Source organism: Xyrauchen texanus, chromosome 17 (genome assembly GCF_025860055.1).
Source record: "Xyrauchen texanus isolate HMW12.3.18 chromosome 17, RBS_HiC_50CHRs, whole genome shotgun sequence".
NCBI lineage: Eukaryota > Metazoa > Chordata > Actinopteri > Cypriniformes > Catostomidae > Xyrauchen > Xyrauchen texanus.
The window spans coordinates 5528899-5555407 of NC_068292.1; the positions used below are offsets into that span (position 1 = coordinate 5528899).

General features: G+C 37.4%; 2 protein-coding genes across 2 annotated transcripts; one reads left to right on the top strand and one right to left on the bottom strand.

Moving 5' to 3' along the window:
- Positions 1 to 1307: 1307 nt before the first annotated feature.
- On the bottom strand, positions 1308 to 11778 carry LOC127658335 (BEN domain-containing protein 5-like). The gene is made up of 9 exons (XM_052147573.1): positions 11706 to 11778; positions 10443 to 10627; positions 10108 to 10205; positions 8323 to 8656; positions 8076 to 8180; positions 7709 to 7821; positions 6300 to 6510; positions 5035 to 5160; positions 1308 to 1415 (listed from the first exon to the last, which is right to left on the bottom strand). The coding sequence occupies exons 2-9, from the start codon at positions 10624 to 10626 to the stop codon at positions 1393 to 1395; spliced, it is 1194 nt and encodes a 397-aa protein (XP_052003533.1). The 5' UTR covers position 10627; positions 11706 to 11778; the 3' UTR covers positions 1308 to 1392.
- Positions 11779 to 20524: 8746 nt separating this feature from the next.
- On the top strand, positions 20525 to 26023 carry LOC127658468 (uncharacterized). Its single transcript, XM_052147791.1, has 2 exons — positions 20525 to 20622; positions 25026 to 26023. The coding sequence occupies exon 2, from the start codon at positions 25041 to 25043 to the stop codon at positions 25659 to 25661; it is 621 nt and encodes a 206-aa protein (XP_052003751.1). The 5' UTR covers positions 20525 to 20622; positions 25026 to 25040; the 3' UTR covers positions 25662 to 26023.
- Positions 26024 to 26509: the final 486 nt, after the last annotated feature.

Below are 26509 nucleotides of genomic sequence, written 5' to 3' on the forward strand. Positions count from 1 at the left end.
CAGTCCCGTTAAGGAAAAAAAACGAACAGGCAATTAGAACTTTCCTACCCAATTCCACAGGTGTTGGATTAACTCAAATCTCGCATCAATCAACGTTCATCTCGCTGGGAAGGCTCGCCATCTTAAATCGTAACGCTGAAATGAACGCAGTTCCAGCGTAGGATAAAGACCTGACCTGCATGTGCAACAGGCAGCATTTAGTTCACAGCACACATTAAATTCACAGCTTTTAGTTTAACGACAGTAAATAGTAACACTTGTTATCCTGTTTAACATATAACAGCTACATTTCCATCTTAATTCGACAGCTTAGATAACTTTATGCAACTTAAACGTGAAATCACTCGCTCGATATGATCAAAACAAAATATGAACATCGCAAACTCATATACACATTTAAACCATTACAATCAGCATTTCATACTGACAAAGAAAATATGTTTTCACACACTCAATTTAACACATCAGTACACAATCACATGTATAAAAGTTTACACATTTCAAAATGTGTACTCACCAAATCCAAGGAAAATATATCATATAAATGTCTATTATTCAGTCCTCTCTGACGATCTTAACTTTTACACAAAGTTACGCTGCTGCTCGTCTCACAGTCACACAGAGAAAAGAAAATGGATTCCCCCATACAGCAACTAACGTCCCTGCTGAAAAAAACAATAGAAACCATTACAGAAATGCTAATGGTTTCCAATACAAAACCATTACAAACCATCAGCCGTTAACCATTAAAACCATTACCAAATGGTGTCCATTACATAGTGTGTTTTGGGCCATATTCCATTAGGATTTATTGGTTTGTATAGGTTTCCATTACAAATTTGTATTGGTCTTGATTTGCACATATTTAATGGTTTCCATTACAGCTTGTATTGGTTCTGATTTGTAATGGTTTTCTTACAAATTTGTATTGGTCATGATTTGTACATATTTAATGGTTTCCATTGCAGTTCCATTGCAGTTTTGTATTGGTTCTTGTAATGGTTTCATTACAAATTTGTATTGGTATTGATTTGCACATATTTAATGGTTTCCAGTAAAGATTGTATTGGTTAAGATTTGTATGTTTAATGGTTACATGCTTTTAGCTGTTAATAATTAGGACATGCGTTTTTAATTAATTTTAATTAATTAATTTGAATTATTACTACAATTATACACAATATAAACTGCACACCAACTTTTCAATATAGCTTACAGCTCAGGTTTTGTTTAGCAAAGAATGAAGAACATGCACCTGAAATAAAAATTATATACAGTATTAAGACCTGCTTGTTTACTCAACCCAGCTGGAAATAAACATCTGACACAAAACATTAATATTAAATTTTTATTGCTTAATTCACAGTTAAGTTCACACTTAATTCACAGGCTTCACTGGGGCTGACTGATCAGACCTGCAAAAAGGAGAATTCATTAGGACAATGTACCTCTTAAACCACATTACCAGTAGATTATCCATACATATATTTATATATATTCATCAACATCTTTGGGCGTACTTTGAGCAGATTCAAGATCTTGACAGCTGTGAACTTTGTCCACTAGTCATGTAATGTCCATATCATTACAGTCATCTCTTTATTTAACCTTATTTAACCTGGTGTAGGTTTTAAATTATGAAACAGATAGTTCAGGTTAGGGATGCACCGAAATTTAGTCAAGTTAGTGTTTTTGCTCTTAAAAACAGACGCGCACATAATAGTATCCAACTGCAGAGCCGCAGCACTATTGAATGGGAAAGGCGGCTGGGTCTCGAGTACAACATGTTTGAAAAGCTGCTAGACGCGGCATAGCGGTCAAATATGTCCAATTGTCCATCTAACACATATTTACATAGAAAAACTGTTAAAAAGCAGCGGAGCTGACTGAAAACAGCATGAAGTAATCGCATCATCTCCATGACAGGGTATATACAGGAATCATGGAATTAAATTTAAGACCTTTTTAAGACCCCTTCCATACATTTTAAGACCTCATCGCCACTTCAAGTTTTAACCGTTAACATCGTGCGAAACCTTACATTTTGATTGTAAGATAGCACAACTAAACAGTCTTATTAATGTAACATAATTCAGAAGGGTGGGAATGAAGCACAAGATAATTAATTCAGTGACTACCCCAATGCAAGGTTTATTAGAAAAGAGAAACCAGAATTAGACCAATAAACAAAACAATTGACAACTTATTGAAGAGGGAAAATAAACCTCTCCGAGCTAAAGGGACAATAAGTTCACAAAGTATATTCAAAAGGCGTATTTGTAACATCAACTCTTAAAACTGTCTGCAAACCATAGCTCTTTTGTGGTACACTTCTCATGACAAACACCTGACTGGTCAGGCAGTTTACCTGTGATTACCACGGAGTGCTTGATTTGATGCACCTGAGCAGAGTGTCATTAGGGGTGTGCACGAATATTCGATCTGTAATTATTATTCGAAAAAATTTAATACTATTCGAATTTTACTACGTTGCTTTGCTGGCCATAAATGCTGTGAATCCATGATAAATCCAAAGCACTAACTCGCAGTTATAATTAAATGCACTGGATGGCGCTTTGTAGCATGTTGACTGTATTTGATCACATAATGTCGTCACGAAGTTTGGAATTACTTGGATGAAAATGATCTTACTAAATGATCTTACAAAATGGAATTACTTTTAAAATTAATCAAATTAATTGATACGGAGTTATTTAAGCAATAAGGTACGAGAGGCTGTGCTGTATCGTGAATAAGTAACGGCTGGAGGGCGTTGTTAGGCACGACGCGAAGCAGAGTAACCCCTTCAGCCGTGACTTATTCACGATACAGCACTTGCCTCGAGTACCTTATTGCTTTTATAAAACGGTTACCACACAATAAAAATATTAAAGTAAAAAAAACATGTATTAGTGCAACTTTCATGAAGTAAAATCACTAAAAGCCTTCCTTCCGCTAGAAAAAAAATAGTCCCTGACCGTGAACTAGCCTGGTAATACCAGACTCTGCTACTTCACTTTGCTTCGTAGACAGAGTCTGGAATAGCATAATAGAGAAGTGTTTTCTCTCCCGCTAGGGGGCGATTTCTGAAGTTTAAAATCATTGGTTACCCGTAAGCCAATCAGATAAATTTATGTTATGCGCCGACACAGCCGCATCTAACCACAGACATCATGCATCGAACTCAAATCTATGAACACTGTAAACCTGCTGTAAACACTTGATGATTCGAGCGAAATACCGGGGTGAACATGGCTGTAAACGACTTTTGCAGATTATGCGAAGTTAATCTACGCATCCACGGTACAATCATGTGTCTCGTTTCCCATTTCCGCGGTCGTTTCGGTTTTCGATTTCTCTAACCTACAATGTAAAACTCGCCGCTTAGCGGCTATGTCACGGCTCTCAGCCGCCCTCTGCTCGTTGATTGGCCGGCTGTTTTCAGGCCGGAGGAAAACTGAAAGATAGGCTGCTATCTCAGACTAACTACAGGAGCGAAATGAAATTAGCGGAAGTAGGAAGTCTGACGTAGTCAGGCTAACCGTGAACAGCAACAACGTTCCAATGTGTAATATGCATGAAAGCTCAAATAAAAACAACATAGGAACCGCAGTGTTGCGCAGTGATAAATAGAACCGTTGGGTGAAGCGGTCATAGCCGTGTTTTATCGTGAATAAAGCACAGCTATTGACCAATCAGAATCAAGGATTGGAACTAACCGTTTTAAAATATAATATCACCACCACAATGAGAAATCACATGAAATCAAACAGCAGTCGAATGAGGAAAGACAGCTGTCCATCACTGCATTCACGACTGCAGGTAAGCACAGCTGTACCCGAGTGAGCGAGATGATAACTTAACTGATAGCAAAATAATGTTGAGACATATGCTTCCTTTAAGTTTCATTAAGGAAGACAGGTTTAATAACAGAAAACGCAAAGTGCTGTTAGAAACTTCGTTATCTGTCTCTGTGTCCCTGCAACATCTGTCAGCGGCAGCGAATTTTCGAGCATGTGGATATTATTGTTTTTCTCAACATGAAAGTGAAACAATATAAACAAGATAAATATTATGCTGACTCGAGTGTATACCTACGTTCGGTTCTATATGATAAGTGGCAAGGTCTGTTTTATTAGCGTTTTTTCCGTTTGCACTGCTTGAGCTTAAATGCTTTTGTTCTTTTTGATTACACATATTGTTTAATGTTTTCAACTAAAAGAAAACATTAAGATGTAACGTAAGTTTAAAATGGCATTTAAGACTTTAATACTTTTTAAGGGCCTTAATTTTCTCTAAATTGATTTATCAACTTGTAATACTTTTTAAGACCCCGCGGACACCCTGCATAATAACTTTATGATTGGCCCAAAGCAGACTTCTTACGTCAGCATGTTCTGACTTCGTATGGCTCATACCAGTAATCGTAATTTTTTGTTCACGCATAGCATCATACCGGTAATTTACTGGTAATGTTACTACTTCCCTTACTGACAATTTCAATCACTCAGCACGGAGCACGAACAGTGTAGGCCTAAAGGAATATCTGGACCACAGCCAATCAGAGGCAAAGACCCGACTCATCTGTCTCTGATTGGTTTAGACCACGATATGATCCAACCATGAGTGTGAGTTCCGTCAAAGGAGAACAAGCGCTTCGTTCATGGAGAGGCAGCGGATGTGAGGACGTTCAGTGCACCAGTGCAACCTAGGAAAAATTGTACTCGCACCCTTACAAATTGGTCGCACTCTAGAGCCCTGGTTATGCTGTAATGAGGTCCCAGGTGTTTGTTATGTTTTAGAGTATTTTGCAGCAGCTTAGAAAGCAATGCAGCCAATCATAAGGACTGATAATATCCATATTGTAACACTACTCGAGAACTCAAGAAGTGTAGGAACTGATGTGTCAAGCTTTCAACAAAAAAGCTGATCAACAGTTACCCAATGAAATGATGAACATATACATGTAAAAGTACCAAGATATTATTAGAAAACATTTCTATTACATTAAGAAATGTGTATGTAAATACTTACCACTGACAGTTTTTGCCCGGTTTATGTCACTGATCTTCTCAGCAAGGTATTTCCGGACACTTAAGAGGCGCTTATTTATGTCCTCTGAGGTGTGACCCCTTCCCTTCAGTCTCTGAGACAGACATTCTGTTCGGAACACACACAGTTATTTATATTGTAGTTATTTAGACCTCAAATATGTGACTCATATATAATCATAGTGCCTATTTTACAATCTGTTCAGACGCTTTCGCAGATGTGAGCTCCAGGCCGTCAGCGGCCGTTCAGCGCTAAAGTTCCCGCTGAGAACAGCTTCATCACGGCCAGTCCTTCGGGAATTTGCCGCTGGCTCTTATGTCGATTGTGGTTAAACATGAGATATTATTTGGGGTAAATCAAACGGGCGATCCTTGGTCTTATTAATCTATTATTTGTTCCAGAGCAAATCGATTTGGCTTAAGGGCAAAGTAAAGTGTCATTTTGGCTATATTTCACTTAAATCCTGTACTAGAGTGCTGCTTGACTTCCTGAAAAGTAACCGTTTTGGACATACGTGAGTTTCATCGGGCAGCGACGATATATATATATATACATATATATATATATATATATATATATATATATATATATATATATATATATATATATATATATATATATATATCTTTAATTAAATCGTTTAAAAAAATATATATAATAATGTTGTTTTAAACTTTGAAGCGTTCTAAAACACAGAAGTAGCGCAATGCCTTGCCACGCCCACTTCCGGCATCAGACTGTTAGGCTGGCGCTGTCGTCCTCACACTGCTATGACGTATGGTTCTGCGGTTCTGCAGTCGGACCTATCTCGAAAGAATCGTGATATGGACTTTATGGACTTATATGACAGTTACATTTTTAGGCCATTAGATGGCGGCAAAGACTGTCTTTATGATTGAGTCAGAACAATGAAGTTGTTTTAGCGCTGACATGGGAAGGACAAAGACGAACATATCGCTTTCCAACATTCTAACTGATTTTTTGGATATAATATTATGGACATATGGTGTATTTCCTCAATCGTCAGGTATATGATAGAGTTGTTTTCAGGGCATTTATCAAGTCTGTATTTGTGTGATAACTAGTAGCCTACTTTATATAATGTTTTTAGATGTATAAAATTATGCTGTCTAATTCAGCCTTAAGTGATTTTGGAGTTATGTCTTGTTTTATGTATATTTTATTAGATGAATAATGTGTCTTGTGTTGAGATTTAATTATATTATAGCTAAATTTGACAGTTTTACCTTTGATAGCTGAGATCTTTTCAGGAGTCAGAGGTGGTTTTGCCTCAGCAGCTTTTTTAGCGTTGCATTTCATGCCGGTAACGCTCCTCTGTTTGAGGACTGTGGTACCCCATATCACGACAGCCAGGCTCTTACAGAATCTCAAGTCACCCTCAACTCTCCTCACGATGTCCCATTTTTCTGCGGGTATCATGACTCCATGTCCTAGATCCTGACAAAAAAACAAAAAAACATGAATATGCAGAACAAGACAATTTTAGCTCATTTAAAAGTAGAGGTCAACCATTATATTGGTTTTACTGATTACTTGGCACCAATAGCAGGTAGCAGGTAGCTCAGGGGCCATGGCGATGCAGGTAGTTTGAGGAGTCATGTAGGACTGGCCTCTATGGCCTTGACTCTTGCCTCGGCCACGATGGCTGGAGAAGTATGTTGTATTGGGTATCGGCTACGATATGCAATAAAATTGTAGATCGGGTACTGGCCCGATCCGTAGGGACATCAAATTACCCCGAGAGTGATTCGAAAGCTTACAAAAGCAGTCGGCTCTCTAAACGCTCTTGTGATAATTCTATGCTGTGCGCAAGTGTGTGACATCACACGCTAGCAACATGCGGCAGGTAAACAGTTTCCAATTCAAACAAGCTAATGTGCACAGCGCATACCTGTCAACACTCCCGTTTTCCCAGGGAGCCAAAATGTCAGTTTTGTCGAGTATCCTAATAAGAGCCGACTGGGCAGTCTTAAATTAGTTAAATAAATTATTAAATGAACGTAAAGAGTTTTGAGAGAATGAGGCGCGTGTGAGAGCAGCGTCTCTGTCAGCAGCGGTATCAGAGGGGTATTCAAAGGGGTATCAGGCCGTGAGTGCAGAGACGCTCTGCGTGAGTGGTATTTACGACAGTAAGGTTAAATACAAGTACTCCACAGCGACTCTAGGGGTCGCTGTTTGACAAAACCGAATTCCTGCATATTGTGCCTTTTTAAATCGAGTTGGCTTATTGCGATTTTGAAATTATTCAAATATATATTGCGATTATTTTTTATGCACAGCTTGTCATTGATGTACGGCTCTGTAAACACTGCTCCATCTGAAAGCACTGCGAGTTTGAGTCACTTGTAACGTGCATTTGACAAAGCAACAACCGTCAAACATCTTTCCAAACCTCAGAAGCATTTACTACCGATCAGCCGCACTGCACTGACTAGCTGCGCATAAAATTATCGCAGCCTTTGCCAAATCGCGTGCTGTTTCATTGTGATTAATCGTGCAGCCCTAGTTTAAAAGAAGTATACAAATACAACACATTACATTTCGTAAGGGTATACAGGGATAACCTGGCTTCTCGAGACTTCGCGAGAAAATTATAGGAATATTTAGAGTTTATGTTTTACAGTCTACGAAATACCTTGTCATCCCTGTGCGTTATAGCCGTTTGCTCCTCTGCTTCTGGACCGTGAACTGGCTGCTGTGGGAGAGAAGTGTGGCCTGCAGGAGAGGTCTGTGGCTCCTTTTGTGTTACTGTAATATCAGAGTAAAGGCCCATTCACACCAAGAACGATAACTATATTAGCATATCATTCTGTATATTCTAAGCGCATGCTTGTCTGTCACTTTAAATGCTCGAGCTCATTACAGCAGGATGGATTCTAATTAGCTGTCAATGTTTCTATCAATCACCGCCTATACATTACATTTGAATGTGTCCAATTCTTTCTAAGAACTTTAAAAACATGCATGTAAAATGAATAGCCAAACAGTTTTAAAATGCTCACTTTTGAGTAATATAGCCATTTGCTCCTCTGCTTCTGGACTATGAACTGGCTGCGGTGGGAGGGGAGTGTGGCCTGCAGTAGAGGTCTGTGGCTCCTGTTGTGTTACTGCAATATCAGATTAAGCAACACTTTTATTAGTTTTGTTGCAAATTTTTTTGAAAAATCACAGGCTATAAGTTGCATTTAAAAATGTTCAATTCTTCTCATCTATGTTAAATTAATAGCCAATCAGTTTGAAAATGCTCACTTTTTTTGTTTTGGAAGAGCTCCTCTTGGAGATGAAGGTTTAACTGCCTTAGTTGCAGCAGTTCAGCTTTCGTGTCCCTTTTCTCTTCTTTTAAACATTTGATTTCCCCCCCTTTTTCTTCATTACTCATCTCCTCCTCTCGCATCCTTTTTTTGAGGTTATAGTACTTATCTTGCAGTTCCTTGTGCACAGCCATGGGGACATACTCAGTGTGTGTTTCATAACTGCTCTGGACAACTTTTTTCTTTTCTTTTAGGATTTCCATTAGATTTTTCCTTTTTTGTATGCTTTGGACTGCTGCCTTTTTTTTTGTCTTGTCATTTGTCTTGTCACACTTTAAAATAAACAAAAAAATAGTTTGTTAACAGCTGGATTTGTGGTGAAAAACTACATTTCCCATGATGCTATTTAGATAATTTCACCAATCAGAAAACCGAAACAAGCAAAACACAAAGTGTGTAGTGTAGGGTGACCACCCGTCTCGCTTTGCGTTGTACTGCACAGCATTTTTACCCCTTGTCCCGCACATCGCAAATTGAGAAAATGTCCCGCATTTTCATCAGTCTGTTGGTTTTTAATTATCATATCAAGAAAACGTGCATGCGTTGTTTTGCCTTTTTAAAAAAGCATTTTATTTATTCTTTTTGTTGCGCAGTTTTTCACCTATATTTAACAGCGCTTCGTCAGAAGTGCAAATACAACAGCCGCTTTTTAAAGCCTATCCAATGGTTGGAAGGAAAGGAGTAAACACGGTCACTAGTAGGTTGTGACGGCTGTCAATCAAAATCTGGAGCGGTGATTCGTTACATGTGTTCCCTGCCAGAAAACAAATGGATAATTCGGTAAATTAAAAAATTTATTTAACAGAATTGATCAACTTGTTGCTTGCTGTGGTTGTTCAAATTCACATCCTTTCTAAAAATATGAAAGTTTTTGGTTTAATATATTCTTATAATATAAGACTGTCAATGACCTAATTTCATGTTGTTTTATATTTTATTTGTTCATTATTTATGTTGTTGGATTTTAGTTGGACTTGGTCAGAACTTTTTAAAAATTTGTTTGTGCTCAGTGATGTTGAATTTAAATGACATTTAAAATAAAGACATGTTATGTGATGTAATAGTGTTTTCTGGAAGGGACTAAAGAACAAAGTATTTTTATCAGCTGAAATGCAGAATACAAATGTTTTTATTAAGTTAGATAGACATTAGAGGTGAAACTCGAAAAATTAGAATATCGTGCAAAAGTTATAATTTTGATGATTATGGCTTACAGCTTATGAAAACCCCAAATTCAAAATCTCAGAAAATTTGAATATTACATGAAATCAATAAAATAAAATAAAATAAATAAAATACAGAAATGTCGGCCCTCTGAAAAGTATAATCATGCATATGTATATAGTTATATATACTAAATATATTAGTTTCACCTTTTAATTTGAATTACTGAAATACATGAACTTTTGCACGATATTCTATTTTTTCGAGTTTCACCTGTATATAACAGTTTCAGGTTATGTTTTAGTGTTGGTAACATGTCCCACATTGTCCCACACAAACTGAGTTATCGTCCCACATTTGGTTTGTTTGATGGTGGTCACCCTAGTGTAGTGTTATGTTTCACCAAATAGCTGATTGGTTTGGTTCATGGCTTACAACAATTTAATGGAGACTATTTTTAAATGAATGGAAAAACTACTTCTGGAACCTACACTGCTGAAAAATGTCCAGCAATAATGCACTCAATTGTATTAATTAAGACATGCATTACATAGCTTACAGATGGATTCGTTGAGCTTTTGGTAGATGAGCAGTCTTCCTCATCACTGTTGAGTGGGGGTATTGAGATTCGCTGGCGCTTTAATTCCTCTTCAGATTCTGAAGAATAGAAGAGAGAAACTAAATACAAGTAACAACAAACCAACAAAAATATCTCACACAAAAATAACTACTTCTTTGTCAGTAACCACTGTAGATGTTAGTGGTTATCAGAATATTTTGTAACAGGAACTGTAATACACACATCTATGTTTCCAGCAGTGCAACAAATATTTTGACCAATATACTTAAAATAAAGATACGTTTAGGGGTATAAGCGTAGCTTGAAATGCCTACCAGCCAATTTTAATATCTGTGCTTTGTAGTATTGCCCCTGGTCCTCTGGCGATTTCTTCCACAAAATATTATATTTTTTCTTGGTTTCAAAATCCTTGAGATCCTTTGGACAGAAGCCTTTTACGTAGTCCAAGGGCACTATCTGTCGGATGTTGTCGTCAATATACCGGACGTAGGCAAACATGCTAACATGCAAGACAAATGACAATTAATAAAAACACATTTTATATCAATTAATTTGTATTAGCAACACAAAATTTCTTATTTGTGACCAAATATATAACATAACCAATAAACATGACAAAAAAAGTCAAATAAAACAAAGATACAAATTAAATAAACAGTTCTTTAATTTGTTCAGGTAACTGTTAAGTTTATCTAACATTAGTATTTAAGTAGGATGTAGGCCTGAAATAAATAAATAAATAAATAAACTGACATTGAATGATCAAATGCAAATAAATTAATGCATGCATTAACTATAGTTTAAGGCATCCAGTCAAAACGTGTGATTCTTTGTCTTTTATTGTTTAATTAACATTAACATTAACGTTAACGTTATTTGATAGAGAGCAGCATGTTTATTAGGCTGCTGTCGACCTAATGCACGGATAACATATCGGAATGTTTCAACTGTTTACGTTCACTTAAGGCATATCCTCAATCAACTGTATTTACGTTACGTGAATAAGTTAACCTTACTGGGCAAGACATTGACTGTTAAATTAATTCGGTAACGTAGGCTACTTTCATGCTTGTCTGTGTCAGCCTTTAATTAAGTTACTTTTGTTATTATTACTATCAACAGACTTAACTTATGTGGTATGTTAATAAGCAGTCAAGTTACTTACTAACAATGTTGATACATAACGTTACATTCCAAGACAGAAACGATTTAACGTTAGCAGAAAATCTCTATTGACCGACACATTTAATTCAATACTCAAATCGTCCATCCTTTCCAGCAGTTTCCATCCTTTTAGGATAACTTATTGAGTCCACTTTGTCTCATTTTTAAATGGCTATACATATTTTTTTACTAACTTACGACAACATAACCATAATTATCTGCATAGCTGGCACTGAGGTAATGTTAGCACCGGATAAATAGTGCTAACGTTACACAGCCCGGTACGAAAGTCTAACGTTACCTCAATACTGACATAAAGTAGTAAAGACAGAGAAAAGGTATAAAATATGGACAGAAAATAAATATAGCATCGAAAATAACAGGAAAGAAAAGTATTAATGACACTAACTTACCTGACAGAAAAAGTTGGGTGGTTTCGCCAGTGAACGGGCAGATCAGTTTACCGTTATTTCAGTTGGCACTCTGTCACGCGCAAGCTAAGCTCCGCCCCCTTTTTACATGATAAGAACTCAACAACTCGTCTCGAGCATCATTATTTATTTTTTTGGACAAATATGCGTAGAAATAGGCAAAAATATAAGCTATACTTGGAACCTCAAAGTAAGGCAAAGATACCTCGCCAGACACTGTGTCGACATGACAGGCCAAGTGTTGATGTTGATGTTGACGAGGAAGAGAGCCAAACAGCCAATGAAACAGGTAAATTAACGTTAGACTATCAAGCTTATCCAGTAGGATTGTCCCGATTATTTGAATAAATTTGATTATTAAAAAAGAAAAGGAAAAACTTTAGTACATACGGCGGAGGTGATCCAGCAAAGTCTGACATTCTTACTGAATAATAACTTTTGATTTTTAATAGACAAATAAATAAAAACCCAGAGAAAAGGAGAAGAATTCTCATCGGATATATCAAAATAAAAGTCCTCACACAACGTATACCTGTTAAATAAAAGTATTAACAGTGAAAAAGATGAGATAGTGGTCAGTTTCATATTTCTTTGTCATTTTATTTTTTTGTAGAGCCTATTTTAAAAGGTTATTTACATTATAAACTTTAAGAAAGCATTTTGAATAGCTTGTAGCAGTGTGCTGTATATTGCGGACTGTTGTTAAACAGTAGCCTAGTGTTCAAAGAAACAGTTAAATTATTATAACATACATTATTTGTGATATATTTATATATGAGATTTCTTCAGCTTGTTTTTCTTGTTCCTTATGGTATTTTTAATAGATATGCTCTCAGAGGCAGGGAGTGAGACAAACAGCACAGACAGAGTGAGAGAGAGTGAGAGAGACAGCACACAGAACAGTGAGACAGAGAGCATACAGAACAGCCATTCAATATTGAGTACACCATTTGTGGTATGTGTGAGTTTTATGATCTGTTTTTCAGATGTAATGAAAGCTATGTAAAAGGCCATTAAAGTTACACATTCAAAAAATAAGCATGGAAACAGGCAGCTACAGGAGTCAGATGAAGTCATATTCTTCACAGTCCTTCTAACTGTTAGTGCAAGTGCAATGTCATGGGTGTAACATAATTGTAACATAGATGTCATGATTGTAACATAGTAACATAGATACATAGATGTCACGATTGTAACATAACTGTATCATTATTGTCAGAATGGTCCAGACAGTGAAGCAGCCACCATAACAACACTCAACTCCATATGCAAATTATCTGAACTGATGACAGATGAGTACAGTAGTGAGGTTGGCGTTGCATCAGGCTCAAGTAGACCTTCAAGTACTAGTGAGTACTAGTTAGCTTGTTCTGATAAACTTTTCTCATGTACTGTACACTACTAATTACAATTTTAAAAAACAGCTGAACTGATGACAGATGAGTACAGTAGTGAGGTAGACGTTGCACCAGGCTCAAGTAGACCTTCAGAAACACATGTGAGTACTAGTTTAGCTTGTTCTGATAATTGTTTTTTCTCTCTCTCAGGTACACATGTAAGTTTTGAAGTATAAATTGATCAAAGTATTTGATTAATTATTCATTTTGGAGGGTCTGTATGTTTAAAAAAAATAACAAAAAATATAACTATGAGGTAGTGATGGCGCAGTGGATAAGAAACATGCCTTTGGTGTGAGAGACCCGGGTTCGAATCACCAATGTGTCCCTGAGCAAGACACTTAACCCCTAGTTGCTCCAGAGGCCTGCGACCTCTGACATATATAGCAATTGTAAGTCGCTTTGGATAAAAGCGTCAGCTAAATGAATAAATGTAAAATGTAAATGTAAACTGTGAATATGTGTATGAGCAGACCTACACACAACCATACCTTTAACAGAGATGTTGCTTTTTTAAAGGCATGCAGTGGAACAGAGTCAGAGTCTGAGATAGACCATAGGACAGGCAGCATGGAGCAGAACACTTCTGATCCACTGTCAATGATTGACCTACAGCCGGACATGGACACTGCTTTGACTGCCACAGGAACTACCACAAAAGCTGAGGCAATGCTCATGATTATGAGCCATGCAGCAAAGCATAAAATAACTGGTTGCCAGTTACATGATTTACTGCAGTTGATAAATAAATTGTTTGGGCAAGAGGTTGTACCTCGATCCAAGTATCTTTTTAACAGAGTGTTTAAAAACAGCTGTGAGGAAGTAGAATTTCAGTTCTACTGTGAAATTTGTTACTTAAACATAGGAACAGTCCAGGAAATCAGTGACAAACAAATGGATGAATGTGGATCATGTGGCAACACTTTTGATTCTGGTTCTATGAATGGTGGTAACTTCTTTATCAATGTTCCTCTTGCCCAACAAATTCAGACTCTGCTTGAAAGCACAGATGCGAGTGCCCATTTGAATTATAGGTTTGATAGGCAAAAGAGCCATAATGAGATGGTGTCAGACATCTATGATGGGGAGAAGTACAGACATTTGTCTGGCCCAAATCAGATCCTCTCAGATTCTCACAACCTATCATACATATTTAACTCAGATGGAAGCCCTGTCTTTAATTCCTCAAAGTTCTCTATATGGCCCATCCACATAATGATCAATGAGCTTCCCCTGAACTCAGGTTTAAGAATGTATTGCTTGCTGGCCTTTGGTTTGGGCCAAAAGAGCCTGTGATGGAAATCTTTCTGAAGTCATTTGTGGACCAGGCCAAGACCCTTGCTGACACTGGTGTCACATGGCATAAAGAAGGGTCTGTTATTAACAGCAAAATAGTTGGGCTCTGTTGTAGTGTTGATTCCAAAGCGAGACCACTGATGCAAAACACTACCCAGTTTAATGGATATTATGGCTGTGGATTCTGTCTGCATCCTGGGAAGCTGGTTGATAGGGTAGTAAAGTATCCAGTGTCAGCAGAAGAATATTCTGATAGAACAAATGAGGAAATGGTTAGGGATATGGAGTTGGCTGTAGAACGTGGGACAAATATTAGGGGCGTAAAAGGTCCTTCTCCACTAATCAACTTGCCATACTTTGATGTTGTCTGGGGTTTTGTCCCAGACTACATGCATGCAGTCTTACTGGGGGTTTCAAGACAGGTGACTAGACTCCTGGTTGATACTACTTCATCCACCCAGCCATATTATGTAGGCAGCCCTGCCACTTTGAGAGAGATCGATGCTAGAATTGTTGGTATCCAACCTCCACACCTGATTACTCGACTGCCTAGAGGGTTGTCAGATAGGGTGCACTGGAAAGCCTCAGAGTGGCGATCCTGGCTCCTGTTCTACAGCCTACCATGTCTTGAAGGATTTGTTCCCAAAAAGTACCTGCAACATCTTGGCCTACTTGTATCAGCCATTTATCTGCTACTGAAGAATGAACTAAAACCTTGTGAAATCAACAGAGCTGAGATCTTGTTGCTTGACTTCATGTTCAGGTTTCAGATTTTATATGGCGAGTCACAGATGACATTTAACATTCACCTTCTCAGTCATCTTGCCAAGTCAGTCAAGTTGTGGGGCCCATTGTGGACACATTCTGCATTTCCTTTCAAAAACGCAAATGGCAAACTCCTGACTTTGGTAAAAGGAACAAAGGGAGTGGCTAATCAGATAGTTACCAAGTTTCTTCTGTTTAGATCAATTCCTTACTTCTCATCCAAGTACACGGTGAAAGAAGAGGTGTTACGGTTCTGTTCTGATTTGAACAAGTACCCAAGGATCCAAAATGCTGTCAAATGTGACAATACTACGCTACTTGACAATGGGAGCGTGCATATTGTTACACAGGAAGAACGGGCTGCCTTCTGTGCCTCTAGCGTGTGCATACCTGATGAAGTTGTAGTGCACAAACGTATGATCAAAGGAGGTCTGGTGTATAGTAGCAGAGATTACACTCAATCTCAGAGACGAGATGAAAGCTATGTGAAACTAACAGATGGAACATGTGGGGTAATCGATAAAATTATTTCTTTCTCTACCACGGATGATCACATAGCATTATTATTAACAACATTTAAGGTAGCTGCAGTATTTCCACTACCACAACCTTGTGGTTTTGTTCCACACATTTCCATTGTGCAACGCTGGGAATCATCCAAGACAGAATTAGTTCCTGTTAGTTGCCTTCAGGGTAAATGCATGTGTATCAAAGTGGAAGACAAACTATACATTTGCAGTTTTCCAAACATTTTTGAGAGGGACTAGAACAAACCCTTGCCAGACGTGTGTGCGTGCGTGTGTGTGTGTGTGTGTGTGTGTGTGTGTGTGTGTGTGTGATTCACTCCTTTTTATCTTGATCTTTGATTTAAAGCAACCTGATGTAAGTGTTTTAAATAACTAGTTCTATTATACCACGGAGCCTAAACATGAACTTAATAAAGTTAATGTCCACAGTAATATCATGCATTATGTGTATTATTTAAATAATTTAAATGACCTCCTTCTGTATACCTGTCTGATTGTATTTTTTTCTTTCTACAAGCCTGCTAAATTGAAGTTTGAACAGAGAGTTTCTCTATTAGTGTAAGTGTAACCGGTGGGCCAAGCCTGGCTGATGTGCAGCCATGCAGATAGCTTAGTGACACCAGTTAGAAGACACTAATAACCTCTGCGTTGTGTAGATTTGGAGTTGCGTGGACAATCAGAAACGGAGCAGCAGGCATTCATTCGCTCCTGATACAACACACAAACAAGCAGACTCTTTGAGTGAATTGCCCTTATTGTTCTTTCTCTCATGCGCTTACAAGGCAAAAGGACAGTGGAGACTGAATTTGCGGCGTAATTTGTGGGTGAGACATGTCGCCACAACTTTTTGCCTGGGTCGATATTGTCCCCACCACTGTTACAAATGTATCAGAGACGAATGAAACCATAGTTGACAAGCAGAGTTAAATAAGAGGCGATCTGGCGCTGGAATGTGTTGTTTTTGAAATCATGCAGAAGCAAGCCTAGTAGATGTAAAGATGAAACTATCATAGTAAACATGAGTTCGATGTCGATAAATTAAACTTAATGTGCTATTGAAATTGGTTTCTGGATATCGTAATGTTATCGCACACCACACACACACACACACACACACACACACACACACACACACACACACACAAAACGTTTATTTATGTAATTTTTAAATCTATTTTGTTGTTGCAATAATTGTAAAAAAAAATCTGCATCTAGCCTATAATTATGTGTATGTGTATATTAAATCATTATCATCAAACCAAAGAAAACACTACATTTATTGGAGTCGTAATGGTTCATACTGGTGTTCAGTAGATACTTGTAACCTATAAGTTGCCAAAGGTGTTCTATTGGTCCTTAATGGTATCCAATAGAAAAAAACATGCCACCAATAGAAGAAAGCAAACTACCAATAGAGACTTGCTAGGACCATTACAGTTTCCATTAAAACCAATACAGAAAAATAGACAAAACATGCCACCAATAGGAGAAAGCAAATTACCAATAGAGACCTACTAGGACCATTACAGTTTCCATTAAAAACAATACAGTTCCCTATATAACCAATAAAACCATTAGCAATTCTGTAATGGTTTCTATTGTTTTTTTCAGCAGGGGTGGTGGGGCGGGACTTCAACATAAACCTCACGTAATTGGACAAATCAATAAAATGTCAATCATCACACTGACATGCATTTCTTTTTGATTTTATATTTTTTCCTACACTTTTCACCCATTTCTGAATAGGTTATTATTTTAACAACTAATTAATTCCTTTTTATAATTAATTCTTCAAATTATACAGGGTTACATTAACATCTCAAAGCTTTATGAAACAAGTTTCCTAAGCTCCCATCACTTCTTTAAATTTGCTGAAGCCTGACCTATTGATTGCTTAAGTGAGACATCAATTTGATGATTATTATCTCTCTAGAACAGTAAAGCAATGATTCAAAGTGGCTAGCAGTCACTCCTTTTCATTCAATTCCCATGCTTTATTACTATTAACGTCTGTGCCGGCAATGCGCATATTTTTATGAAGTTCAGTTGAAGGCTAAAAGTGGGAGGCGCCCCTTGCATAGCTCAAAATTAAACAACAATTGACAGGAATTTCTAGTAGACCAGTCCGTTCTGTCCTCAAACTGGGGTTTAAAGTGAGCTCCTTCCCATTACACGCTAAGCCTCTGGACTTTGAGCAGCATGGAAAGCCTTATCAGCAGTGCCCAGGTCTGGATTTAGCACAGCGCCTTGCGAACATCAGAGAGGCAGAGCGCAGGAGAGCTGCAAGACAGCCACAGCTGGTGGTGGACTTCACAGATGTCATTCACTTTTGCCCTTAAATTCAGACTTTGTGTGTGTTTTGTGTGTCACTTGAAGGCTTATGAATCTAAATGTTTTTGTGAAATAATAAAAATGCACCGAAACTAAAATGTTTGTAGCAGAAATAATGTAAATTGATAAATGGTAAAGCAAAAACATAAAAGGAATGTTGTTTGTTTGTTGATTAAAATGTATGATAAAAAGTTAAAAATAATATATAGAGAATCTGGAAATATATAATTATGAAATATATGAATATTTACATTCATATATGAATGTAAATAAATGAAAATAAAAAAAGAAATCATGTGGAAAAGTAAATTCCTTAAATGGAAGCATTCCAGGCATGTCTGAATGCTTCCATTCTAAGCAGTATTGGACGATTGAATTAGCAGATTTGTTTAGTCCTCACTAAAAAACTGCAATTTGTTCTATGCATGCAGTAACTTAATGCAGCACTAGATTCTGCACATTCGTGTGGCCCCTTTTATTTTCAAGGACATTCACTAATGACTGTAACAGACTAATGTGACTAATAGGCTCTAAGGGAAGAGCATCCAGAAAGTGTCTTGATCTTCAGAGCTTCAGTCTGAGAGGAGTGCAAGAGGTCTTTCCCCTGGGGCATTGATACTGCTGCATGTGGGTCATGCTAGCCACTGATTTAGAAAATCCTCAAGCTAACTGTGGCGACACAACTAAAACAACCTTATTTTGTTGTGTCTTTTAGGGTTACTGTAGTGCTGCTTGTAAATTTATTTAGTCAGACAAGACAGACTGTCCTAATAGCTGTTACCTGTGAATAAACGCAGACTAAATATCTAATAGATTCTAGCAATAAATGCAGGATTTCAACTTTTGTTTAAAAAAGGGGGAAATAAAAAAACTGGGGCATTAAAAACCCAAGTAAAAAATTACAATGCTTTCGTTTAATTGTAAAAGCACTTAAGACTCACAATGGCAATACGTTTATCTTACTTAAATGGAGATAACATGTCCTATTGGAAAGAAATTAGATATCTTCAATATCTCAATAGATCCTCCTCAATGGCAATAATATTAACTTTGAACAAATTTGCCAAAATCTGCTATCAAAAGTCAAACATTGTATTATAAACTCTGTAATATATACGTATAATGAAAACTCTCTCATCAAATTCTTCCAAGACCCAAATATGTGAGCTTTACTATCCACATTAATTGTATGACTGGTACTCTTTATGTGAACAATTATTAAAAAGTGATACTTCAGACTGATCACACTTTGAATTCAGCAACTGGAAGTTAAAGGTTTTGCTGCTGAAAATGTTCTGTGCTTACAGAAATTCGAACCACTGCTGGAAGTGTTGTTGAGTTGCAATGTCCACAGAATGGCACTAAAAGTGATGTATTACAGACAACAAGAATGCATATTTTATTGAACAAATGCCCTAAATCCAAACCCTAAACTGTCAGTAGTAAAAAAAATATTTTATAGCCAAAATGCACACCTCTGAATCATGCTAATCATTGAAAATGTGAATGTAATACTGGTTTCTGCTGGACCAGAAACTGTGTCTAGGTGTAAACGTGACTGCTTTCTTGTTTCCATGGGACCAGAACCCATGTCTCTGAATAAAAGTTACTTATTTCTGGATTCAATGGGACCAGAAACCATGTCTCTAAGTGAACATAACTGTAATGTTTAATGTGTTGGTTCTTGTATTCCATGTCTTTTATTTTGAAAAGTTTAGTTCCATTTTCTCTAGTCATGTAATGTCCTGTTTTCCCTCCGTGTTCATGTGTCTTGCTTTCATTGTTTTTTTTTTTGTTTAATTATCTTGTTTAGGGTTTTGTTAGTTTCATGCCATGTCTGTCAAGTCAAGTCATTTATGTTTATGTTTTGGTTTGCTAGAATAACTATTTCCTGGTTTCCAAATGGACTAGAATCTGTGTCTCACAGTGAACATGACTTCTTTCTTGTTTCCATTGGAACAGAGTCTGTGTCCTGGAATGAAAGTGACAACTACCTGGTTTCCATGGGACCAGAATCCATATCACAGAAGTTAAGTATTGCTAAAAGGAACAGTGAACACATCTGAACTGATGCACAAATGTGGGGAATGGGGCTTGTCAGTAATTCATCAGGATGTCATTGATTTGGATGGTAAATAAACATTCAGAAGCAGCATCTCCATTTCCTGTGTAAGTAAAAAAAAACTTTTTTTATTTAAATAAGATATTTACAATTCTCAGCTCCAAAATAAGATGGCCTAGTCCTGATACCACAAATTTCATCACAAGGCCATGACCAAGGTGATGTTCATACATAGACATGGTGACAGTGAGACACAACAATCTGTTTCAATGTTCAATATCATGTGCATTACAATGTGTAGTATGAAGTGGCCTGATATTGAAAAGCTGAGAGAGCTTAGTGAGAGCTGATGAGTGATTACAAACTCTTATGTAAATTATACTCTGTATATCTACAGGCCCCTGATGCATTTCATTTCTATATTGTAGCCCACCTCTCTTTCAATATGTTTCCTGGTCTAGATTGGAGTAAAGCAATATTGTCTCAGTGGGTGCAGATCTCTGCTGGTGAACAAACTGAAGGTACATTTTGAGACATCAGAAGATCACCCAATGTACAGTTGTCACAAACTTGCTGCAAGCTTGCCCTCTTAATCTTACTCTTCATTATAACCAATGCTTTTCTGCAGTTTCCCCACTACCAGTGAAGAGCTGCAAATTTTTGAAGCTTTGCTAGCTTGCTCTGTGCTATTTGAAAGAGGCCTAATGGAGGAATGCAACAATCAAGTTTATTTCATTTGCTAGGCCTTGCAATCCAAGGATGGATTATGACCCAGGCCAGTGGGGCCTGGGCCCGCCCGAAGAGAGGTCTGTATTAGCCGGACACCCAGAAACAAGGCACTCCAGATATGCAGGGTTACTGGTACTTGGGGAAGTCTGTATGGGCATTAAGTGGGGGGCTGAACTGTTAAAATTACAGTCAAATTAAAAGCCTGAACCAAATTTGAAATCGCTCACTCTTTTTATAATTTCTTCTCAAAGCAAGTACATTTGTTGCAATAGGTTGTTTTTATTTAAGCATCATTATTTAAGCAAAATAGGCAACATTCATAAAAGTAAAGTAACAGTAAACAGTTTTAACAAGGCACGATGGCCCCTCAGCATGCCAGAGTAGAAGGGAAAAAACATTGGCTTACCGTCTATCAAGTACTAAAACCCTGCTGACTGAAAAACATTCTGAAATTACGTTATTTATAAAAAATAATAAGGCTGTCAAACGATTAAATATTTAATTGAGATTAATTGCATAATTGTTTTTTGTAAATTTTTTAGTTACATGTATTTTTCAGTAATCCACACAAAACCAACAGAGTTGAACAACATAAAATGAACACAGCACAATTCAGTTAAAATCATGTATTATTAAGTGTATTGTGACAGGAATTATTAACTTATTTTTGTGGAGTTTTGACAGACGTAATCTTTCCAGGAGCACAGTGGAATTAAATAGCTCTGGTCATGTGACTATCTGCACCACTCATTCAAAAAATTCTGCGCTATCATACAATTGACAACTCTGCGAAAATATATATCAAAAACTCATTTTAGACCCTTTTCATAATTGTAACTGGTGGGATTAACCCTCTGGGGTCTGAGGGTCTTTTGGGCCTTGGAGACGTTTTGATGTGCCTTGGCATTTGTGCTTTTGTCAGTTGCTTAAAAACACATTAATGGCTTAAGTCTGATAACACTGTATTCAGCACAAACTGGGCTACAATAATATGTGAGCAACATGTATGTACAGGTTTGTATTTTAGAGAAAATAATGTTTATGTGTGGTTTTTAAAAAAATATATATTTTAAGTCATTGAAATAAGGCCATATAACACATAATAATAAACGTTTGTCCATGACTTTTGAGAACTGGATCTTGTAGCCTAGAGTTTCTGCTACAAAATGATGTGAAAACTGATCACTCATTCATACAACACAATATACTAATTTAACTTTTGTAAGACACTTTTAGTGTTAAAAAGGTCATATGCGAGGATGCCTGAACTATTATGAATATTGTTATTCACAGCTGAGGAGACAAAAGACCCCTCCCCTTGGCCTATCAATGAGGAATGTGACAGAAAGAGAATGAATCTGAGGAGACTTAATGATCAAAACCAAGTTTTAAGTTACAAGAAGTAATCTGACTATACATTTTCTTGACTAGACTTCACTTAATTTTAGACCTACAATACTGTTTAAAAGAAGTCTCTTCTGCCCACCAAGGCTGCATTTATTTGATCCAAAATACAGTAAAAACAGTGATATTTTGAACTATTTTTACAATTTAAAAGAACAGTTTTCTATTTGAATATATTTTAAAATGCCATTTGTGATCAAAGCAGAATTTTCAGCATCATTACTGCAGTCTTCAGTGTCACATGATCCTTCAGAAATTTCTACTTTTCTGATTTTCTAATATGGGCATATTTATAGTGCATTTTACTCATTTAACCTGAACACATATTTGCAAGCACAAGCTTTGTTGATGATAATGTGGCAGCGTAAACACTAGATAAAATATAATCTAAACATTCATATTATTTTTATATCATATTACATATCATATTTATATCATACAGCATACAATTTAAATACCTGCTTTAGCTAAAACAGCATTTAAATGTAACTAAAACTTGCCTATTGGGACATTCAATACTCTGAATCCTGGCTGGCAAGTCTAGAAACAGTCCCACTAGTAAAATATGTACATGTTTATATAAAATAGCATGTCAACTAATGAAAACTAACTGGCTTACTCATCCGAAATTGTATCCTCGGCTGGATCAAGTCTCTCTTCAAAATACAAACCTTCATCAAAGTCCCGCTCTTCTTCTGAGGAAAATTTACGAACTTGTATTGTTTTTAAGGCACAGTCGGGGCATTTACCATTTGCATTGATCGTCTCAGCACATTAGCATATGAATGGCGTGCTCTGCTGGTGGGTGTGATCCCATTAGGGATAATTAGATGAACCAGTAAAAAATTTACATTGCTTTGTTTCATACAGATTGCATTGCAGGAGAATATTTGTTTTAATTAATTAATTAAAATGATTTAATTAGACATTTTAAGCTTTCTTTAGACATATGTTTCATCTTTGTGTGATAAGTATTCACGGAGTTTCAGTTATATGCTCGCAAACCCAGAGACCGCTTACAGCTCAACCTTTTTATTTTCTTTATTTTACAAAAGCACAAGGTTTTGTTGTTATTGTGAGAGTACACAAATAAAAGTAGACCCTTTATAGTCTCTAATGATGTCTTTCACTTATCCGTATACCCAAAAAATGACGGAGTATTTTAAATGCGCATCCATCGACCCCAGAGGGTTAAATGGGTTAATGTAGATTACCCGCAGGGTTCCAGCAATGTCTCCAACTTCTGCACTGGCTAGAACACTATCAAATAGAGACAGTGTGACAGAACCTTGGAGACAGCAGCAGGGTTTCCGTTAGCCGGTAATTAGTCTACTTTTTTTTTGCGCTGCACTGCCACGGAGGTTTAACTTTCTTGACAGTTTAAAAAGTTTATTTCCCTCACACAAAAACAGTTCAAAAGCTGTTCACTTCAGAATTGCATCAAAAGTCTTGCGTTGCGTCTTCTGGAGTAGAAGGCCATCAGATTCAGGCATATGGTTTAAAATTCTTGCTTTAACGCATCAGTTGATTGACAGTTGAGTGATCCTGAAATTCATTCACAAACATGCGCACATGTCGACAGGAAATTTTCATGATAAACTTTAGGCCTAAACAAACATAAAAGAGATGCATTTTGTCCATAGATGCATTTTGTTTTGGGTGATCCTATCAGAAGTGGACAATCAAGACATCACCATATAACTGTATTATGGGCGTTTTCTTTTACCAGTTGTGTTCAGATTTTGAAGGAGAGTTTCTGGTTTAATGACACATCATTATGTCAGTGTGGTAAAAGAAATAAAAAGAGCACTAAAAGCGTACAGTTTCTCTTAATTAGGGCCCAAGCAATGAAAGTGCATAGGACCTATTGTAAATTTGTATTTGTATTTGTAATAATCAGAGCGGCTGTGGCTCAGGTGGTAGAGCGAATTGTCCACTAATTGCAGGGTTGGCAGTTCGATTCCCGGCCCACACATCTCCACATGTAGAAGTGTCCTTGGACAAGACACTGAACCCCAAGTTGCTCCCAATGGCAGGCTAGCGCCTTACATGGCAGCTCTGCTGTCATTGATGTGTGAATGTGTGTGTGAATGGGTGAATGAGATGCAGTGTAAAGCACTTTGAAAACCACTAAGGTTAAAAAAGGCACTATATAAGTGCAGACCATTTACCATTTTCTTCTGTTTCTTCTTTTTTCTGCCCTAAAAGTGTGGGTGTCAGTGACTAAGAACTCAGACATGGTTATATAAGCTCTGGTCCAACATATTTTCCTCTGGAAGTTTTAGACTTCTCTTGTCTTGACTAGGCTTCCTAACACCTGGCAAAATAAATTTCAGGCTGTTCCTCACATAAAAGTACTAAATTACTTTAAAAAGCATCATAAAGTGCACATGATTTCTGCACTATATTCTTATAAGTATATATAAGTTTTCTAATGATTTTTGGAGCTTAACATCCCATGTGTCCTATTCCCTGTTGTCTTTTGTTTTTGTGCTTTTATGTTGGAATTCTTGTTTAGTTTACTGTTTCCTGTGTTAGTTTTGTAGTCCTTGTAGTTTTATTCCTTGATTGATTCTCCCTGATTGTTTCTCATTCCCTGAATGTTTCCCCAGGTGCTCCTTGTTTTCCCTTGTGCATTTAAGCCCTTGTTTTCCCTGTTTCCTTTGTCAGTTTTTGCATGTTTTGTCATGTTCTGTGCCTGGTTTCCTGCATTTTTCTGTGTTACTTTGTTCATCGTTTTTTTGCATTAAAGCTGCACTTAGATCCTCATTCTTTGCCTGCCTCGTCACAGAAAAACTGACCCAAGATGGATCTAGCAGCGGTCTTCATCCAGTTGAGCCGAGCAAACCTCCCTATAATTGAATACACTTGTCTGTTCGGCACCATTGCCAGATGCACTAGATTTGCTGATGCCCACTTGAAGTCCCTGTACCAGATCCGCCTCCTTGCTCATGAATGGAAGGAATTGCCGGAGACCGGTGACTACACATGGGAAGAGTACGTGGATTTAATTTTAGAGATGTTCGCTTCTGAGAATCGTCTTAAAGAGCCAGTGCCCACGCCTGCCACGGCCAATGACCCCACGCCTGCCATGACCAACGAGCTGGAATCCTCGTCCGTCCCAGACCCAGCGTTGCCTGCCTCGTTCGTCCCAGAGCCAGCGTTGCCAGCCTCGGACGTTCAGAGGAGGAAAAGAGGGAAGGCTTCTGTTCCCCATTTTCTGCCTGTACTCTCCTCCACGGCTCCGCCTTCCACGGCTCCACCCCCAGAGCCTATTCCTCCCACGGCTCCGCCCGCTCCCCCAGAGATTGCTCCTCCAGCGGCTTCCCCAGAAACTATTTCGTCCGTGGTGGCTCTGACATATTCCCTGTTGTCTTTTGTTTTTGTGATTTTTATGTTGGAATTCTTGTTTAGTTTCCTGTGTTAGTTTTGTAGTCCTTGTAGTTTTATTCACTGATTGTTTCGCCAGGTGTTCCTTGTTTTCCCTTGTGTATTTAAGCCCTTGTTTTCCGTGTTTCCTTTGTTAGTTTTTGTATGTTTTGTGCCTGGTTTCCTGTGTTACATTGTTCATTGTTTGTTTGCATTAAAGCTGCACTTAGATCCTCATTCTTTGCCTGTCTCGTCACACCGTGGTCACCATCTACATTTGTTCTGTGGAAAATAGAAACTTGGATATTCTACAAAATCGTTTTTTTCGTGTTCTGTAATGGGGTAAATGGGGTAAAAAGTAATGGGGTTTAAAATTAATTTGACATTTTAGAGGAACTATTTCCTTAAGGTAGCTTTCGCAAGTACACAACTGCACATTGTAGAGAATTGTTAGCATTAGCATGCCCGATAATAACACCAATCTTCTGATCATAAAATGTGTAAAAACTAAAAAAAACTCTCTCTTCCTCATATCAATGTTAGTAGGGATATCTGTAGTCCTTTCGAACAGCGAGATGCCAAGGTGCCTTTCAGTGTGTTTGGCAAGCACAAATGATTCCAGGCATTTCTAATGTTGCAAAGTCACCGCATGAAAAAGACAGTTCATTCATGCAGTTGACCCAATGTGAGATATAAATTCCAATACTGGGCAGGGAGTTTGTTTAACACTATCATAAGATCAAAAGAAGAACATGATTTTTTTTACAGTGCACTGGTGATCGTTCCAAGTTGTGTTTTGATGTTTGACTTTGTATAGTATGTTGTAGGGGACAAGTGTTTAAGGACGATGTATCTGGGTGCAATCCTCATTTTGGCCTCCCATACAGGTGTGACATTTGACAGACA

Excerpts from the sequence above, each read along its gene's own strand:
- LOC127658335 (XM_052147573.1), bottom strand. The coding sequence starts at position 10,626 with ATGTTTGCCTACGTCCGGTATATTGACGACAACATCCGACAGATAGTG. Across the intron at positions 5,161-6,299 it reads AAAGATCTCAGCTATCAAAG|AATGTCTGTCTCAGAGACTG; the intron begins GTAAAACTGTCA and ends TGTTCCGAACAG. Across the intron at positions 1,416-5,034 it reads CCGGGCAAAAACTGTCAGTG|GTCTGATCAGTCAGCCCCAG; the intron begins GTAAGTATTTAC and ends TCCTTTTTGCAG.
- LOC127658468 (XM_052147791.1), top strand. The coding sequence starts at position 25,041 with ATGGATCTAGCAGCGGTCTTCATCCAGTTGAGCCGAGCAAACCTCCCT.